The sequence below is a fragment of the Oncorhynchus kisutch genome, linkage group LG5 (genome assembly GCF_002021735.2).
Source record: "Oncorhynchus kisutch isolate 150728-3 linkage group LG5, Okis_V2, whole genome shotgun sequence".
Lineage (NCBI taxonomy): Eukaryota > Metazoa > Chordata > Actinopteri > Salmoniformes > Salmonidae > Oncorhynchus > Oncorhynchus kisutch.
Genome location: NC_034178.2, coordinates 217,411 through 237,410, shown reverse-complemented (window position 1 = coordinate 237,410; position 20,000 = coordinate 217,411). Strand labels below are relative to the sequence as shown.

General features: G+C 47.3%; 1 protein-coding gene across 1 annotated transcript in view; it reads right to left on the bottom strand.

The window, feature by feature from the left end:
• Positions 1-20,000, bottom strand: part of LOC109886962 (kalirin-like) — a 74,134-nt gene that overhangs the window by 8,462 nt on the left and 45,672 nt on the right. The window contains 5 exon segments of the mRNA XM_031823940.1: positions 75-253; positions 1,556-1,881; positions 11,435-11,687; positions 18,386-18,486; positions 19,618-19,872. Coding sequence (XP_031679800.1) covers positions 75-253; positions 1,556-1,881; positions 11,435-11,687; positions 18,386-18,486; positions 19,618-19,872 — 1,114 coding nt within the window.

Sequence of the window (20,000 nt, the reverse complement as noted above, 5' to 3'; positions counted from 1 at the left end):
ATGGCCATCAGTCCATCGCCTGTAGAGAGGAATTAGGCAGGGAAGGATGTTTTGAAGGTGTGTGTGTCTCGTACATGCGACCTCTCATGGCTTTGTTCTTCTGCTCTGTGTCTGACTGGTTGGAGCCCTCTGAGTCCTCAGGGTTGTTGCTATCTTTAATGATCTCCATGGGAGGTGGGAGGGGCGTGTGTGGATCCTCCTCCAGCTCCTCCTCTCCTCCACTCTGGACAGAGTCTTCACGGCTCTTCCCCTTCTGCCCACAGAAAGAGAGAGAGAGAGAGAAACAGAGAGAGAAAGAGAGAGAGAAACAGAGAGAGAAAGAGACCAGTTGAAAGTGATCCCATCAGACATCAAAAGCTTCCATATGATCATATGTATATGTTGCTGGTTATATGATCATATGTATATGTTGCTGGTTATATGATCATATGTATATGTTGCTGGTTGTATGATCATATGTATATGTTGCTGGTTATATGATCATATGTATATGTTGCTGGTTATATGATCATATGTATATGTTGCTGGTTGTATGATCATATGTTGCTGGTTGTATGATCATATGTATATGTTGCTGGTTGTATGATCATATGTTGCTGGTTGTATGATCATATGTATATGTTGCTGGTTATATGATCATATGTATATGTTGCTGGTTGTATGATCATATGTTGCTGGTTATATGATCATATGTATATGTTGCTGGTTATATGATCATATGTATATGCTGCTGGTTATATGATCATATGTATATGTTGCTGGTTGTATGATCATATGTATATGTTGCTGGTTGTATGATCATATGTATATGTTGCTGGGTGTATGATCATATGTTGCTGGTTGTATGATCATATGTATATGTTGCTGGTTGTATGATCATATGTTGCTGGTTATATGATCATATGTATATGTTGCTGGTTGTATGATCATATGTATATGTTGCTGGTTGTATGATCATATGTATATGTTGCTGGTTATATGATCATATGTATATGTTGCTGGTTGTATGATCATATGTATATGTTGCTGGTTGTATGATCATATGTTGCTGGTTGTATGATCATATGTTGCTGGTTGTATGATCATATGTATATGTTGCTGGTTGTATGATCATATGTGTATGTTGCTGGTTATATGATCATATGTATATGTTGCTGGTTGTATGATCATATGTATATGTTGCTGGTTGTATGATCATATGTATATGTTGCTGGTTGTATGATCATATGTTGCTGGTTGTATGATCATATGTATATGTTGCTGGTTGTATGATCATATGTTGCTGGTTGTATGATCATATGTATATGTTGCTGGTTGTATGATCATATGTATATGTTGCTGGTTATATGATCATATGTTGCTGGTTATATGATCATATGTATATGTTGCTGGTTGTATGATCATATGTTGCTGGTTATATGATCATATGTATATGTTGCTGGTTGTATGATCATATGTATATGTTGCTGGTTGCGGTGAAGTGTGTGTATCAGATTGTGTAAGTGCGTGTGTCATACCATGTGTGTACGTAAACTTGCTACAGTGTGTATCGTACCAGGTGTGTGTTAGCGGTGAGCGGCGTGGTTAGCTCGGGCCGGTTGTCTCGTCTCCTGGTGCGTAGTGGAGGTTTTTTCCCCTGGCTGTCGGCTTTTCCCTGGCTCAGTCTCCTCACTGGGCTGGTCAGCCAGCGCTTCAATGTGTTCCCGGTACCAGAACCACTCCGCTTGGGCCCCGGGGAGCCCACGTTCACACCAGGAGAACCAATAGACACTCCGCCGGGGGAACTGATGGACACACCGCCAGGACCGGAGCCCAGGGATGTCTGGGACTGGAGAGATGCTACAGAGTCTGATCTGACCTCTGAACCTACAGGGCTGGGCTCTGGAGAAAGAGAGGGAGGGAGTAACGGACAGCGGGAGAGATAGGAAGGTAGGGATGGTGGGAGAGAGGGATGGAGAGAGGAAGTGAGAGAGGGATGGAAGAGGGAGGCAGAGAATTTTTTCATTTTTTCCCTCGTCAATCTATACACAATACCCCATAATGACAAAGCAAAAACAGGGTTTTGACATTTTTGCAAATGTATTAAATATAAAAAATAAACAGAAATATTATATAAATATAAAACCAGTAAGTATTCAGACCCTTTGCTATGAGATTTGACATTGAGCTCAGGTGCATCCTGTTTCCATTGATCATGTTTCTACAACCTGATTGTAGTCCAAAAGGGGGAAATTCAATTGATTGGACATGATTTGGAATGGCACACACCTATCTATATAAGGTCCCACAGTTGACAGTGCATGTCAGAGCAAGGAAATGTCTATAGAGCTCCGAGACGGGATTGTGTCGAGGCACAGATCTGGAGAAGGGTACCAAAACATTTCTGCAGCATTGAAGGTCCCAAAGAAGGGAGACACGTCGCCGTTCATCGCGGAAGTCGAAAGCGGCGTCCTCCACTCTCTGAGCCCTCTGCAGTGACGGGATTCCTGAATGGGCTGCCGACATCGAATAGCTTCACTGCGCCGGAGCCTGTTGTCCCGGGACCATCTTCTCATGGAGCGTGGGAGGCTCCTTCCGTATCGGCCAACGTTGTGATGGCATCGCCAGGGTCTAAGGTGGGTTCTGCTTCACTGTGGTTACGGTGGGCTCTAGGGTATTGGACTGATCAGAAGTCATGCCCTCCTGGCTGTTGTCATCAAACATTGGAAAGGTTCTTGGTGAACTAAGTTGATGTGAAGACAATATTAGCATGACATGTAAGTCAGTTTTCACCATCTCCTCTGGTCACTGTGAGACTTCCACATGTATCTGAAAGTGGTGACATGCCTAATGGTGCTCACCGGAGAAATGTCATTGCTATTCCTACTTTGTTTTATTTTCCTAATAGGTATAATTCAATCTTTGAGTCTCCTGTTGTTCTGAAATCTCAAAGTAATCTGACTATTATTGAAACTCTGTGATTTTAAATGCAGAAAAGGTTTGACATTTTTACATCTTAACATTCATAGTTTATTACCTAAAATGGATAATGTCATGATCTGGGCCTCTCAGGCAGACCCTGATATTTTATTTTTGATCTGAAACCTGGTTAAAACTTCTTCGGGATAGGGGGCAGTATTTTCACATCCGGATGAAAAGCGTGCCCAAAGTAAACTGCCTGTTACTCAGTCCCAGGATATGCATATGCATGGTAGTATTGGATAGAAAACACAGACAAAATAACGTCTGTGAGTATAACAGAACTGATTTGACAGGCAAAACCCCGAGCACAATCCATCCAGGGGGAAAAAATGTTGAAGTCATTGTGTTTTCCAATGCTTTTCTATGGGAAACCTGATTTATTGGGGCCCAGATTGCAGTTCCTATGGCTTCCAATAGATGTCAACAGTCTTTAGAAATGTTCAATGTTTTTCTTTTGAGAAATGAAGAAGTAGTGCTAATTCATTCCATGTGTCACTCAGAAGGTCTCTAGTATTTTGGTGCGCGTAAACAAGAGCGCGCTCTGTGTTGTTTTTCTTTGTTATTGGAAACTGTTTATCCCGTCTTAAATTGGATCGATTATTTACATTTTAGGGTACCTGAGGTTGGATTAAAAACGTTGTTTGAAATATTTGGACCAAGTTTACAGGTAACTTATTAGATACTTTGTAGTCATGTTGGGCAAGTTGGAACCGGTGTATTTCTGAATCAAACCTGCTAAATAAATGGACATTTTGGGGATATAAAGAAGGAATTTATCAAACAAAACGACCATTCATTGTGTCACTGAGACATTTGGGATTGCAAAAAGATGAAGATCGTCAAAGGTAAGGCATTTATTATAGCGTTATTTCTGACTTGTGTCGCACCTGCCTGGTTGAAAAATGATTTTCATGTTTTTGTATGAGGGGCGCTGTCCTCAGATAATCAAATGGTGTGCTTTCGCCATAAAGCCTTTTAGAAATCGGACACAGCAGCTGGATTAACAACAAGTTAAGCTTTATTTTTATGTATTACACTTATATTTTCGTGAATGTTGAATATTTATATTTCTGTAGTTTGAATTTGGCGCTCTGCAATTACACCGGATGTTGTCAAATCTATCCCGCTAACGGGATTGGCGCTTTAAGGGATCCCTAAGAGGTTTTAACTGATAAAACCCTGGACTCTGAGGTTGCTATGGATGGTTACAATGTGTTTAGCGCTGATAGGAAAGACAAAGGGGGTGATGTTGCTATTTACACAAAGAATATTATTTCTGTGTCTCTGTTAAAGGCTACCTCCCATCCTAAACAATTTGAATTGTTGGCTTTAAGTCCTCAGTTGGGTTCAAACTCAAAAATAACAGTTATAGGAATCTATCGTCCACCCTCCGCCAAGACATGTGTACTAAATTAACTCACTGATTTATTTGCCATTTTTACTACCCCAGAGGTGTTAATTTCCGGAAATTTTAATCTTGCATGGGGAACGCAGGCTGCTGACTATTTAAAATATTTTTGTACTAATCTAAATTTGACCAAAGGTGCTTCAACAAACTACTGAGTAGAACAGTACTGGGTCTTAAGTACTGGGTCTTAATACTTATGTACATTTTATATTTCAAAATATATATATTATAAATGTAAATAAAATCTACAAACCTGTTTTTGCTTTGTCATTATGGGGTATTGTGTGTAGATTGATTAGGTGGAAAAACGATTTAATTTATTTTAGAACAAGGCTGTAACGTAACAAAATGTGGAAAAAGTGAAGGGGTCTGAATACTTTCTGAAAACACTGTATATACAAACTTTAGTTTAAATGAGTGGATTTGGCTGTTTCAGCCACACCGGTTGCTGACGGGTGTATAAAATTGAACACACAGCCATGCAATCTACATAGACAAACATCGGCAGTAGAATGGCCTTAATTAAGAGCTCAATGACTGTCAACGTGGCACAGTCATAGGATGCCACCTATCCAACAAGTTATTGTGAAGTGGAAATGTCTAGCAGCAACAATGGCTCAGCAGCGAAGTGCTAGGCCACACAAACTCACAGAACGGGACTGCCAAGTGGTGAAGCACGTAGCGCGTATAAATCGTCTGTCCTCGGTCGCAACACTCCCTACCGAGTTCCAAACTGCCTCTGGAAGCAACGTCAGCACAAGAACTGTTCGTCGGTGGCTTTAGGAAATGGGTTTCCATGGCTGAGCAGCCGCACACAAGCCTAAGATCACCCTGCGCAAAGCGTCGTCTAGAATGGTGTAAAGCTCGACGCCATTGGACTCTGGAGCAGTGGAAACGTGTTCTCTAGAGTGATGAATCACGCTTCACCATCTGGCAGTCTGAAAGACGAATCTGGGTTTGGCGGATGCCAGGAGAACGCCACCTGCCCGAATGCATATTGCCAACTGTAAAGTTTGGTGGAGGAGGAATGGTTTGGGTTAGGCGCCAGTGAAGGGAAATAACGCTACAGCATATAATGACATTCTAGACAACTCTTTGCTTCCAACTTTGTGGCAACAGTTTGGGGACGGCGCTTTCCTGTTTCAGCATGACAATGCCCCCATGCACAAAGCGATGTCCATACAGAAATGTTTTTTTTCGAGATCCATGTGGAAGAATTTGACTGGCCTGCACAGATCCCTGACCTCAACCCCATCGAACACCTTTGGGATGAATTGGAACACCGACTGCAAGCCAGGCCTAATTGCCCAACATCAGTTCCCAACCTCACTAATGCTCTTGTGGCTGAATGGAAGCAAGTCCCCGCAGCAATGTTCTAACATCTAGTGGAAAGCCTTCCCAGAAGAGTGGAGGCTGGTATAGCAGCAAACTGGGGACCAACTCCATATTAATGCCCATGATTTTGGAATGTAGTTTACCCCCAACCCCCTCCTAAAGATATAGGTTTTGAAAGGAATATCTCTCAAAGTATTGTAAGTGTGTTGTTGTTCAATAGGACTGTAGAAGGGAAGAGAAAGGGTGGGAAGAAGGGTGGGTGGAGGGAGAGAGAGAGGGAGGGAGGGAGGGTGGAGGGAGAGAGGGAGGGAGGGTGGAGGGAGGGTGGAGGGAGAGAGGGAGGGAGGGAGGGAGGAGGGAGAGAGAGCGGGAGGGAGGGAGGGAGGGTGGGAAGAAGGGTGGAGGGAGAGAGAGAGGGAGGGAGGGTGGAGGGCGAGAGAGCGGGAGGGAGGGAGGGAGGGTGGGAAGAAGGGTGGAGGGAGAGAGAGAGGGAGGGAGGGTGGAGGGCGAGAGAGAGGGAGGGAGGGTGGAGGGAGAGAGAGAGAGGGAGGGTGGAGGGAAGAGAAAGGGTGGGAAGAAGGTGGGGTGGAGGGAGAGAGAGAGGGAGGGAGGGAGGGAGGGAGAGAGGGAGGGAGGGTGGAGGGAGAGAGGGAGGGAGGGTGGAGGGAGAGAGAGCGGGAGGGAGGGAGGGTGGGAAGAAGGGTGGAGGGAGAGAGAGAGGGAGGGAGGGTGGAGGGCGAGAGAGAGGGAGGGAGGGTGGAGGGAGAGAGAGAGAGGGAGGGTGGAGGGAAGAGAAAGGGTGGGAAGAAGGGTGGGTGGAGGGAGAGAGAGAGGGAGGGAGGGAGGGTGGAGGGAGGGAGGGTGGAGGGAGAGAGAGAGGGAGGAGGGTGGAGGGAGAGAGGGAGGGAGGGAGGGTGGAGGGAGAGAGAGCGGGAGAGGGAGGGTGGAGGGAAGAGAAAGGGTGGGAAGAAGGGTGGGTGGAGGGAGAGAGAGAGGGAGGGAGGGTGGAGGAGAGAGGGAGGGAGGGTGGAGGGAGAGATAGAGAGAGGGAGGGAGGGTGGAGGGAAAGAGAGAGGGAGGGAGGGAGGGTGGAGGGAGAGAGAGAGGGAGGGAGGGTGGAGGGAGAGAGAGAGAGAGAGAGGGAGGGAGGGAGGGAGGGAGGGAGGGAGGGAGGGAGGGAGGGAGGGAGGGAGGGAGGGAGGGAGGGAGGGAGGGAGGGAGGGAGGGAGGGAGGGAGGGAGGGAGGGAGGGTGGAGGGAGAGAGAGAGGGAGGGAGGGTGGAGGGAGAGAGGGAGGGAGGGAGGATGGAGGGAGAGAGAGAGAGAGGGAGGGAGGGAGGGTGGAGGGAGAGAGGGAGGGAGGGTGGAGGGAGAGAGAGTGGGAGGGAGGGAGGGTGGGAAGAAGGGTGGAGGGAGAGAGAGCGGGAGGGAGGGAGGGAGGGTGGGAAGAAGGGTGGAGGGAGAGAGAGAGGGAGGGAGGGTGGAGGGCGAGAGAGAGGGAGGGAAGGTGGAGGGAGAGAGAGAGAGGGAGGGTGGAGGGAAGAGAAAGGGTGGGAAGAAGGGTGGGTGGAGGGAGAGAGAGAGGGAGGGAGGGTGGAGGGAGAGAGGGAGGGAGGGAGGGTGGAGGGAGAGAGGGAGGGAGGGTGGAGGGAGAGAGAGCGGGAGGGAGGGAGGGTGGGAAGAAGGGTGGAGGGAGAGAGAGAGGGAGGGAGGGTGGAGGGCGAGAGAGAGGGAGGGAGGGTGGAGGGAGAGAGAGAGAGGGAGGGTGGAGGGAAGAGAAAGGGTGGGAAGAAGGGTGGGTGGAGGGAGAGAGAGAGGGAGGGAGGGAGGGAGGGAGGGTGGAGGGAGGGAGGGTGGAGGGAGAGAGAGAGGAGGGAGGGTGGAGGGAGAGAGGGAGGGAGGGAGGGTGGAGGGAGAGAGAGCGGGAGAGGGAGGGTGGAGGGAAGAGAAAGGGTGGGAAGAAGGGTGGGTGGAGGGAGAGAGAGAGGGAGGGAGGGTGGAGGGAGAGAGGGAGGGAGGGTGGAGGGAGAGATAGAGAGAGGGAGGGAGGGTGGAGGGAAAGAGAGAGGGAGGGAGGGAGGGTGGAGGGAGAGAGAGAGGGAGGGAGGGTGGAGGGAGAGAGAGAGAGAGAGAGAGAGGGAGGGAGGGAGGGAGGGAGGGAGGGAGGGAGGGAGGGAGGGAGGGAGGGAGGGAGGGAGGGAGGGAGGGAGGGAGGGAGGGAGGGTGGAGGGAGGGTGGAGGGAGAGAGAGAGAGAGGGAGGGAGGGTGGAGGGAGAGAGGGAGGGAGGGAGGATGGAGGGAGAGAGAGAGGGAGGGAGGGAGGGTGGAGGGAGAGAGGGAGGGAGGGAGGGTGGAGGGAGAGAGAGTGGGAGGGAGGGAGGGTGGGAAGAAGGGTGGAGGGAGAGAGAGAGGGAGGGTGGAGGGCGAGAGAGAGGAGGGAGGGTGGAGGGAGAGAGAGAGGAGGGAGGAGGGTGGAGGAGAGAGAGAGGGAGGGAGGGAGGGTGGAGGGAGAGAGAGAGAGAGGGAGGGAGGGTGGAGGGAGAGAGAGAGAGAGGGAGGGAGGAGGGAGGGTGGAGGAGAGAGAGAGGGGAGGGTGCAGGGAGGGTGGAGGGAGAGAGAGAGGGAGGGACGAAGGGTGGAAGGAGAGAGAGAGCGGTAGTGAGGGAAGTACAGCATGCTGGGTTGTCAAGAGAGTGAGAGAGAAGGAGGGAGGAGGAAAGGAGAGAGGGAGAAAAGGTGGGAGAGAGAGTGAGAGAGAAGGAGGGAGGAGGAAAGGAGAGAGGGAGGAAAGTGCAGGCTTTGGGGGGATGGCAGTTCCCTTTCTCAGGTAAACTTCCTCTGAGACAACAAACCCCAGACCACAGGAACTCTTGGTTTCTGTATGACTGACCCAACCGCACACACAGAAACAACAAACACACAAAGCCCAAGGATAAGTGTGTGTGAGTTTCCGGGTGGGTGGGTGAACGTATCTGGAGCAATTTCAGCAGGAATGAGTGAGCAAAACTGGACTAACTAGTATAACCTGAATAACTAGTCTAGTAGCCAAACAGACATGGACACAGACAGAGGCAGAGAGATGGAGTGAAGGAATTTCAGGTATGGCCACCAAATCTGTGTGTGTATGTGTGTTGTAAATGGGATATGTTAGAAGATCATAATTATTAATACATTCTCCTAGCCTGGCAAAACATCAGCACACACACACACACACACACACAGTCACTCACCTGTCTCATCAATCTCTCCCAGGATCCAACTCCAAACCCTGGAGCAAGAGCAACAGCCTTTCCCCCTGCGCATGCCTCCCCCCTACCACATTACCCAGACAGAGAGACAGACAGAGAGGAGGGATAGAGGTTCCTCTCCTAACTCCAGACTGAAACTCAACTCAACTCTGAGATCTAAACTGTTTAAAAAGGCGGAGTTAGAGCTGAACAGTTCTAAGGAAAGAGGCGGGATTAAGTTAGATAACTAGAGAAATTAAGTGAAATGATTGAGAGAAATTGTGTGTGAATGTGTGTCTGTGTGATCATGTAGTTCATGTGTGTTACACTCTAAAGTAGGACACTGCAGTTTTCACCTGCTGTGCTTCTACTAGTATTGTTTCCCATGCCGTACACACGTACACACACACACACACACACACACACACACACACACACACACACACACACGTACACATTCACACACACACACACACACACACACACACACACACACACACACACACACACACACACACACACACACACACACACACACACACACACACGCAGGATGTGTGTGTTGGGTTTTAACTTTAGCGTCAATGTTTGACAGTCAGGTCAATGTATAAACCTCTGAACGCCACCTGTGGCTTTACCTTTACCCTTGTGTGTGTGTGTGTGTGTGTGTGTGTGTGTGTGTGTGTGTGTGTGTGTGTGTGTGTGTGTGTGTGTGTGTGTGTGTGTGTGTGTGTGTGTGTGTGTACTGTATGTGTGTGTCTGTGTGCGTGTTCTCAGCTCAGGCAGGAATTCTTTATTCTGACCTGCCACAACACACACACACAGAGGGAGTCCCATAGTGAGTTTCAGGGACTACACTAAACTGTATTTATAATGCAGAGGTAAAATATTAAAGACTGTTTGTTTGGGTGAACGCACGTCAGACTGAATTACCACCATCTAAAGTTGCTTTCTGTTTCTGCTCTTTTCTTCAATTCTCTTGTTGCCTGCCTTCCCTCTCTCTCTGTCTGGAGTCACAAAACACTCCTTACGCAAAAACGTAAGAAGCTGCTTAAGAAAAAAAAAAGTTAATAAGATTTGCAATTCCTCAACAATATCTTAATGATTTTCTCACGAACTTCTTAAATATCTTCTTACAAATCTTCTTAAGATGTTTGTTGCTAGGCAACCATCTTAGCTAGCTATATGTCTAGCAGTGGCAATCATGTTAGCATATTTCTTACTGAGATTACTGTTCTAAAACATGTTCTTGGGTTTAAAAGAATCAATAGTGAAACTTTCAGATGAGGTTTGTGAGTCAATTAAACATGTTCCTTTGCTTTCATGAGCTTTTTCTCTCACTGCCCTGAGTTGAAGACAAAGGGTTTAGCTGTCCTTTTTCTCTCACTGCCCTGAGTTGAAGACAAAGGGTTTAGCTGTCCTTTTTCTCTCACTGCCCTGAGTTGAAGACAAAGGGTTTAGCTGTCCTTTTTCTCTCACTGCCCTGAGTTGAAGACAAAGGGTTTAGCTGTCCTTTTTCTCTCACTGCCCTGAGTTGAAGACAAAGGGTTTAGCTGTCCTTTTTCTCTCACTGCCCTGAGTTGAAGACAAAGGGTTTAGCTGTCCTTTTTCTCTCACTGCCCTGAGTTGAAGACAAAGGGTTTAGCTGTCCTTTTTCTCTCACTGCCCTGAGTTGAAGACAAAGGGTTTAGCTGTCCTTTTTCTCTCACTGCCCTGAGTTGAAGACAAAGGGTTTAGCTGTCCTTTTTCTCTCACTGCCCTGAGTTGAAGACAAAGGGTTTAGCTGTCCTTTTTCTCTCACTGCCCTGAGTTGAAGACAAAGGGTTTAGCTGTCCTTTTTCTCTCACTGCCCTGAGTTGAAGACAAAGGGTTTAGCTGTCTTGGAATGAACAACATTTACAATAACTTTATTTCCAAGAATCAAATTTCTTCTTGACTTTTTACTTAAGGAGAAACATAAGAACATTTCCAATGAACTTTTTGAGGAACAGCAAGTTTGCTTAACTTTCTTCTTAAGTCTATCGTTAAGGAAAACATGGCAGTTAAGAAGAAATGTCTTCTTAAGAAGGTTTTGTGAATCTGGGCCCTGACTTGCTACGTATATCAAATGGAACTGTTCATGGAGTATTTTAATGAAGGTTTAGAGTTATGCACGTCAGCATTTTGGCAGTTGAGAAGGTTCTTGAGTGGGATGTTGAAATTTCCTCTAGATTAAACAGGAAATTAACAGCAGCAGAGAGGAAGTGACCCAAGAACAATAATACCACTTCCTATTTGAAGGCAGCCAGACTGGACTGACACAGGTCACCATAACAACCAGAGATGGAGTTGTGTTTCTGAGCCTCCAAGAGTGAGAAAGTACCTCTGCAGAACTCACCAAGGTAAAACCACTAAGAATTCAGCTAAAACAACAAACACTTTTTACAAAAGTATCAAAATGATTTTCCTAACGGAGCTCCCCATACGTTCCCATGCATTCCACCCCAGAACTCCGTCAGTCTCACCTTTCCCAGCGGTGGTGGCAGGCATCAAGCCGTCCATGTCAGCGCTGTGGGAGTGGGAAAGACAGAGGGCAGTCATGGGTACCAGGCCCTCCTGTGGGGGGGTGTGGTCTGTGGTCCTGACCAGACACCAGCCCGATCGCTCACTGGACCGCTCCACTAGCTCCACGGTCTGACCGCAACGAACACTCAGCTCCTCAGCCCCGCCCGCCGAGAAGTCCAACAGGACCACGGTCAACTCACAGCCACCGGACAGCTAGAGAGGAGGGGGAGAGATGGCAGAGAAAGAGAAAGAGAGAGAGGGAGATAGATAGAGAGAGAGGGGAGAGAGGACAGAGAGAAAGAAAGAGAGAGAGAGGGAGAGAGATAGAGATAGAGAGAGTGAGAGAGAGGGGAGAGAGGACAGAGAGAAGAAAGAGAGAGAGGGAGATAGATAGAGATAGAGAGAGTGAGAGAGAGGGGAGAGAGGACAGAGAGAAAGAAAGAGAGAGAGGGAGATAGATAGAGATAGAGAGAGTGAGAGAGAGGGGAGAGAGGACAGAGAGAAAGAAAGAGAGAGAGGGAGATAGATAGAGATAGAGAGAGAGTGAGAGAGAGGGGAGAGAGGACAGAGAGAAAGAAAGAGAGAGAGGGAGATAGATAGAGATAGAGAGAGTGAGAGAGAGGGGAGAGAGGACAGAGAGAAAGAAAGAGAGAGAGGGAGAGAGATAGAGAGAGTGAGAGAGAGGGGAGAGAGGACAGAGAGAAAGAAAGAGAGAGAGGGAGATAGATAGAGATAGAGAGAGTGAGAGAGAGGGGAGAGAGGACAGAGAGAAAGAAAGAGAGAGAGGGAGATAGATAAAGAAAGAGAGAGAGGGAGATAGATAGATAGAGATAGAGAGAGAGTGACAGAGAGGGGAGAGAGGACAGAGAGAAAGAAAGAGAGAGAGGGTGTGTTAACATTGTGTAAAATGAGTGGCCTCAGGTTGTCTAGCGGTTAGTCCCCACTCATTTAATAAAGAAAGAAAACATTGTGTAAAATGTGGTCATTTCAAAGCATTTCAAATGAGCTAAAGCTTCGAGAGAGAAGTGAAAGTATAGAGTATAAGTAACAGTCTATGAACGACAGGAAAGACTGAGGGATGAGAAGTTGTGGTCTTAACGTTGACACTGGTATGCAGGGCAGGGCAGAGCACAGACAGGCACACTATACCACATAGTCTCACTCGTAAATCCTCCCAAATGACCTCTCTTGACCCCCCTTGTCTTACCCCCATAAACCAGTTCTGATTGAATTGGTTCAATGAGCCCTGAAACTCTGGGTTGCCAGTTTGATTGAATTGGTCCAATAGCCCTGAAACTCTTGGTTGCCAGTTTTGATTGAATAGTGTCAATAACCCTTAAACCTCGGGTTGCCAGTTCTGATTGAATAGGGTTCGATAACCCTGCAACTCTGGGTTGCCAGTTTTGATTGAATAGGGTTCAATAGCCCTGAAACACTGGGTTTCCAGTGAGTGATTCCAGCCCTAGGTGTTTTGAAACACCTGACTAGAGCATGACCTGATCCTTATGGTACAGACAGCAGAAGGAAAACACTCACAACAAGAGAGAGAGAGAGAGAGAGAGGAGGGGAGAGACAGGGAGAGAGAGAGAGAGAGAGAGAGAGGGGAGGGGAGGGGAGGGGAGGGGAGGGGAGGGGAGGGGAGGGGAGGGGAGGGGAGGGGAGGGGAGGGAGAAAGAGAGAGAGAGAGAGAGAGAGAGAGAGAGAGAGAGGATGGGGAGAGACAGGATAGGGTATAAGAGAGAGAGGAGGGGAGAAACAGGATAGGGTATGAGAAAGAGAAGAGGGGAGAGATGGAGAGGGTATGGAGAGTGGTGGAGACAGTGAAAGAGAGAGAGGGAGAGAGAGAGAGAGAGAGAGAGAGAGAGAGAGTGAGGAGGGGAGAGACAGGGAGGGTATAAGAGAGTGGGGGAGACAGGGAAAGAGAGAGAGAGAGAGAGAGAGAGAGAGTGAGGAGGGGAGAGACAGGGAGGGTATAAGAGAGTGAGGAGGGGAGAGACAGTGAGAGAGAGGAGGGGAAAGACAGTGAGAGAGAGGAGGGGAGAGACAGTGAGAGAGAGGAGGGGAGAGACAGTGAGAGAGAGGAGGGGAGAGACAGTGAGAGAGAGGAGGGGAAAGACAGTGAGAGAGAGGAGGGGAGAGACAGTGAGAGGAGGGGAGAAACAGGGAGGAGGGGAGAGACAGTGAGAGAGAGGAGGGGAGAGAGAGTGAGAGAGAGGAGGGGAAAGACAGTGAGAGAGAGGAGGGGAGAGACAGTGAGAGAGGAGGGGAGAAACAGGGAGGAGGGGAGAGACAGTGAGAGAGAGGAGGGGAGAGACAGTGAGAGAGGAGGGGAGAAACAGGGAGGAGGGGAGAGACAGTGAGAGAGAGGAGGAGAGAGACAGTGAGCGAGAGGAGGGGAGAGACAGTGAGAGAGGAGGGGAAAGACAGTGAGAGAGAGGAGGGGAGAGACAGTGAGAGAGAGGAGGGGAGAGACAGTGAGAGAGAGGAGGGGAGAGACAGTGAGAAAGAGGAGGGGAAAGACAGTGAGAGAGAGGAGGGGAGAGACAGTGAGAGAGGAGGGGAGAAACAGGGAGGAGGGGAGAGACAGTGAGAGAGAGGAGGGGAGAGAGAGTGAGAGAGAGGAGGGGAAAGACAGTGAGAGAGAGGAGGGGAGAAAGGAAAGGAGGGAATAAAGGCAGGAGAAAAGAAGCGAGGGAGAAGAGGTGAGTGCAAAGAGGAACAGAGGTAGGTATGGAGGGAAGAAAGGAGAGTGACGGAGATAGAGAACGAAGGAGGTATGATATTTAGTCCTCCTTTAGTGTTCCTATGAGAGAAACATGCTGATTGGATAAATATGTGAATATGTAAATCACGGCTGTCCTTCCAGGAGCTATCTGTTATCGAACACACACACACACACACACACACACACACACACACACACACACACACACACACACACACACACACACACACACACACACACACACACACACACACACACACACACACACACACACACACACACACACTCCATGGGGACTGTTGGGGTGTTCCCCATCCAAATCATTCACAGATGTTTTGGGAATCCTGCCATATGGACACAGCTTTCCCAACAGAGAGAGAGACATAGAGAGAGAGAGAGAGAATGGGAGGAAAGAGAGAGACTGAGGGAGGGAAAGAGAGAGAGAGAGCAACAGAGACAGATATTGTGAAAGTGAACAGTACAAACTGGGTAAAGAACTCCCAGTAGAGTAGTACTGATGGTGAAAATACACTCAGCTCTGAACAGTTTGGTTGTGACCACATACACACACACACACTTACATAGGCTACATACAAACTAATACATCAGATGGTAAAACACCTGCTCCCAATGTCTCAGTGGGTCAGTCTAGAGGCATGGTGCTGCAACAGCAAGGTTGTGGGTTTGATTCCTGCATTGATGACATACTGAATGTCTTACTATCTGTGTTGACGGTTCCGTCAGTCGTCTGGCTAAGAGCGTTTGCTAAATGACCATATCATAACAACATGGTCATAATAATAATAATAATGTGTATAATAATATATATGTATATTAATACTAAACACACAATCTAAATGAAACATTCAAGATGTGTAGAAATGTATACATACCAAGATATCACTGGTGAACTGTTCCCCAAAAGATTCAGAATGACTTTAAACACTGTGTGAGGGAAACACCCTCTCTCTCACCCTCATAACACATATACACACACACAACACACACAGCTACTGCTACAGGGATGAGGTCATGAGACTGGTCTATTGTTTTGGGGAGACACCCCTCTGGTCCTGTTTTGGCTCTCTGTACTGCACTGCCTCAGAGGAGGGGAGAAGAATCGCTCACTTCCTGCAATTCCTATGGTGGCCAGATGGTGACACTAACAAAAGATTGGAGTAGTACAGAAAGACATCTCTTCAGTGTTATATCCTCTCCAAATTGCACTGCGAAAGACAGCAGAAGACAACTGTGAGAAGTACGAATAAGAGGTGAATGAAAAGGTCAAGTCCAACTTCTATGTTGATGACTGCCTTAAATCTAGTGGCCACAGAAGAATAAGCCATAGCTCTCACAAAAAAACCTCAGAGATGTGTGTGGTCAGGGTAGGTTCCAGTTGACCAAGTGGGTCAGCAACAGCCGTGAGGAACACGAAGCTGGACCAGCTGTCCAGATTCCAGATTGACTGGGTCATGATGCCTGAGAACAGTGGCATCACTTCGGTGATGCAAGTGAACAAGGTTATGGCACGGCAAGTTACCTTAGGTTCACAAACGGTATGGAAAAGGTCCACATTGCATTCATGCTGGGGAAATCAAGAGTGATTCCACTCAAGCAGATGACGATCCCCAGACTGGAAGTTGCTGTAGCAACATTGGAGGTGCGAGTGGACAGGATGTTAAGGTTGGAGCTCCAGATTGAACTCTAGTAGTCAACTTCCTGGACAGAAACTTCCTGGACAGAAAGCCAGTCCGTGTTAAATACATCCGCAACGATACCAAGAGATTCCATACCTTTGTGGCTAATAGGGTTGCTGTGATCCGTGACATATTGAAAGCAAAACAGTGGAGGTATTTGATCTCCAAACCCAACCCAGCCGACGATGCCTCAAGAGGGTTACATGTTGAAACTTTCCTGAACTCAAAGAGATTGCTCAAAGGACCACAATACCTGGAGAAAGCAGAAACACACTTGCCGAAAGTCCCCGAGGAGCTTGGCTCCATCCCTCCGGATGATCCAGAGGTGAGAAAAGACATAATCGTAAACAGTACAAGTGTGGAAGAAAAGAGTCTGACCAGCAAAACTGATTGAGTACTATTCAACATGGAACAGCTTGAAGAAAGCAGTTTCCTGGAGGCTGAAACTGAAGTTCTACAGTTAAGCCAGAAAAGGAAAGTTCTCACAAAAACGGATCCAGAATCAGATCAGAGTTTAACAAACTCATTGAAGGAACAAATTGACATTTTCAAACTAACGTTTGGAAAATAAAGTCTCTCTGTGGATGACCTAGATGAAGAAGAAAGGGTAATCATTCGATTTGAGCAAAGACAGCACTTTAAACAAATCACACTCATTGTGAAAGGAAGACAGTGTGCCAAGTGAAGCGGCTCAATCTGTAAGCTTTATCCAATTGTTGACAATGGCATTCTGAGAGTGGGAGGAAGGTTAAGCAAAGCTGCTATGCCTATAGAACTAAAGAATCCTATGATCCTGCCCAAAGACTTCCACATCTTCAGACTGATCTTACTCCACATCCATGAGCAGGTTGGCCACACTGGGAGATGACACATGCTTTCCAGTCTTCGCCAGCGATATTAGATGCCATGTGCCAAGGCCTTAGCATGGAAGATCCTAAGAGCTGTGTCTTCTGCAGGCGGGTACAACCTAGAGCTGGAGAACAGAAGATGGCCGACCTTCCACAAGATCGGGTGTCACCTGATTTGCCGGCTTTCACCCATGTGGACATAGATTACTTCGGCCCCATAGAGGTGAAGCGAGGCCGCGTTCATGTGAAGCTGTATGGTGGGATCTTTACTTGACTTGTGAGTCGAGTTGTCCACTTAGAATTTGCTAGTTACCTGGATACTGATTCCTGCATCAATGTCCTGCACAGAACAGACAATGGCACCAACTTTGTTGGAACACACAGAGAGCTAGGAGAAGCGTTGAAAGAGCTGGTTCACAACAAGATTCAAAATGCATTACTGAAGGAAGGAGTGAATTGGTCATTCAACCCTCCCTCTGGAGCCCACCATGGGGGGTATGGGAGAGGTTGAAAAATATCCTCTATTTAGTCCTTAAAGAGCAAGTACTGGATGATGAGGCTTTGCAGACAGCCTTGTGTGAAGTTGAGGCGATCATGAACGACAGACCAATCACAACTGTAACAAATGACCCTAACGATCTAAAACCCCAGACTCCGAACCATCCACTTTATCTGAAAACAAAGCCAGTCCTGCCACCAGGACTATTCCAGAGAGGAGACCTATACTCACCAAGGAGATGGAAGCAAGTACAATATATCACTGACCTCTTCTGGAAGAGCTGGATCAGGGAGTATCTTCCACCTATGCAGGAGTGGAACAAGTGGAAGAAAACTAAGAGAAACTTCAGTCCTGGTGACCTTGTTTCCATTGTGGATGACACAGCTCCAAGGAACTCCTGGCTAATGGGGCGTGTGGTAGAGGCGTGTGTCAGTGCAGTTAACAATTAGGGGCCGGTATGTTAGAGCCGATTTAGACATAGTTGGATAAAAGACAGAACATACAGAGCTCCATGTATCTGTGTGTATTTTTTCTATATGAAATATGAATGTATGTGATGAATTATTAGGTACGTAGCTTTAAGATTTATATTTACCTGGTTGAGGTATATTCCTTTGTTATTAATGTACCTTAGTTTCTACCCCCCTCTTGCCCATTCATTGTACTGTGGTAAGTGTGTTAGGATAAAGGCAGGAAGTTGGGCCTTCGGGGGTGGAGGGAGTCCTAGCTAGACGGTTTAGAGCTTTGACCAGACATACAAACAGAACATAATATGCATTTTCATGTCAAATAATCTATGCCTTAAGTTGATTAGAGAATCACTTTAGTTAGATATAAGAAAAATCAATCATCTATTTTGTTGCACCATTTCCCTGGATCTCATTGAATGTTTTTGCCGTTTGGCTTTTGGGAACTTTGAATGTGGACTGTATGCGTCAGAAACAACCCTGCCCCAGACTTGGCAGTGGTTATGTTCCATTAGCAAAGGAAGTCCCTACACTCATAGACGTCAATAAAACTCATACACTCTTAGAAGCTCTCAGAGTCTCTGTATGAGTATATATACACACTTAGAACAGATCACTCTTGGGTACTTTTTGTGTAAACAGTGGTGGCTGCTGGGTAGTGTAGTGTGTCTCTACCTTGTCGCTGTCTGCTGTGTTCTGAGAGGTGCGGGAGGCAATGGAGACGGTGTCCGGCTGGCTGCTGGCATCTCCCAGGCTGTCTGCATCCTCATTGGTGTCTCTGGGGGGTGATGTGTACACATCAAAAATATCATGATACGTACCGCACAACCTGATGAAACTTACATAATAAACCCATAGAGATCCTATCAAAGTTCCAGAATGGGGTGAAAATGGCAGCCATATTGGACAGGGATAAATCCCACCCAGTCTAATGTGAATGAATGGCAGCCATATTGGACAGGGAAAATCCCAACCCAGTCTAATGTGAATGAATGGCAGCCATATTGGACAGGGATAAATCCCACCCAGTCTAATGTGAATGAATGGCAGCCATATTGGACAGGGAGAAATCCAACCCAGTCTAATGTGAATGAATGGCAGCCATATTGGACAGGGAGAAAATCCCACCCAGTCTAATGTGAATGAATGGCAGCCATATTGGACAGGGGAGAAATCCCACCCAGTCTAATGTGAATGAATGGCAGCCATATTGGACAGGGAGAAATCCAACCCAGTCTAATGTGAATGAATGGCAAGTAGAGACATAATCCTGATTTTACTGATGGAGGAGAATAAAAGTAAGGCATGTGATGTATCACAAATTGTGTAACAGAATTATTGTCAACCTAAAATATTGTTATATAATTATAAATAATAAAATATATGTAAACAGACCATAAATGTCTAAATGTTTCCTTTCCTGGAAAGCTGAGAGTGCTGTTATATGATACAATATCAGAACTGGTTGTATTTACACTTGTAAATATCATCAACCTGAATCATCAACTGATGCAGCCAGTGTGGGCTGTGGATTGACTGCATTGTTTGAATGGAATGTTGGCATATTGGCATTTAATTGAAACATTCATGGAATCATTCCTCTAAAACTGTTCTGGCTATCTAGCTAACAAACAAACAGTGCAGATAAATTATTCAAATGTATTATTTAAAACCAATATCTTATCACAGCACTGGCAAACCATGTTTGACCAACTCCTGACCCACAAGTCTGACTTATCCCAACATAAGAAGGTTCATGACATTGCTCAAGATTCTCATTCCTAATCTCTATACTAAAACACTCAAACCCACCTCACTGTCTTGCAAGTATACGATAACTGTACAACCACCTAGCAGTACAGAGAAAGACGAGCGAGGAAGTGGGCTGTGTGTGTGCATGTATGTACAACTCCTGTTGATGCTGCGCTGTGCGGACCAGGGTGGGGGGCGGGGGGGGTCTTGGGGAGGGGGATGGGGCTCCCTCAGCGCTCCTCTCAGTGGCCACGTCTCTCCTGGTATCACCTGACGCACGCTACGTACCCACTCCTGCTTCAGCTCCAGAGATGAGGCCTGGGGAGGAGGGGAGGGAGGGAGAAGGAAGAGAGAGAGAGAGAGAGGAGAGAGAGAGAGAGAGAGAGAGAGAGAGAGAGGGAGGGAGGGAGGAGCGGAGAGGGGGCGGGAGTGGGAGGGAGGGAGGGAGGGAGAAGGAGGGAAGGAGAGAGAGCGGGAGGGGAGAGAGAGAGAGAGAGAGAGAGAGGGAGGGAGGGAGGGAGGGAGGGAGAGCGGGAGG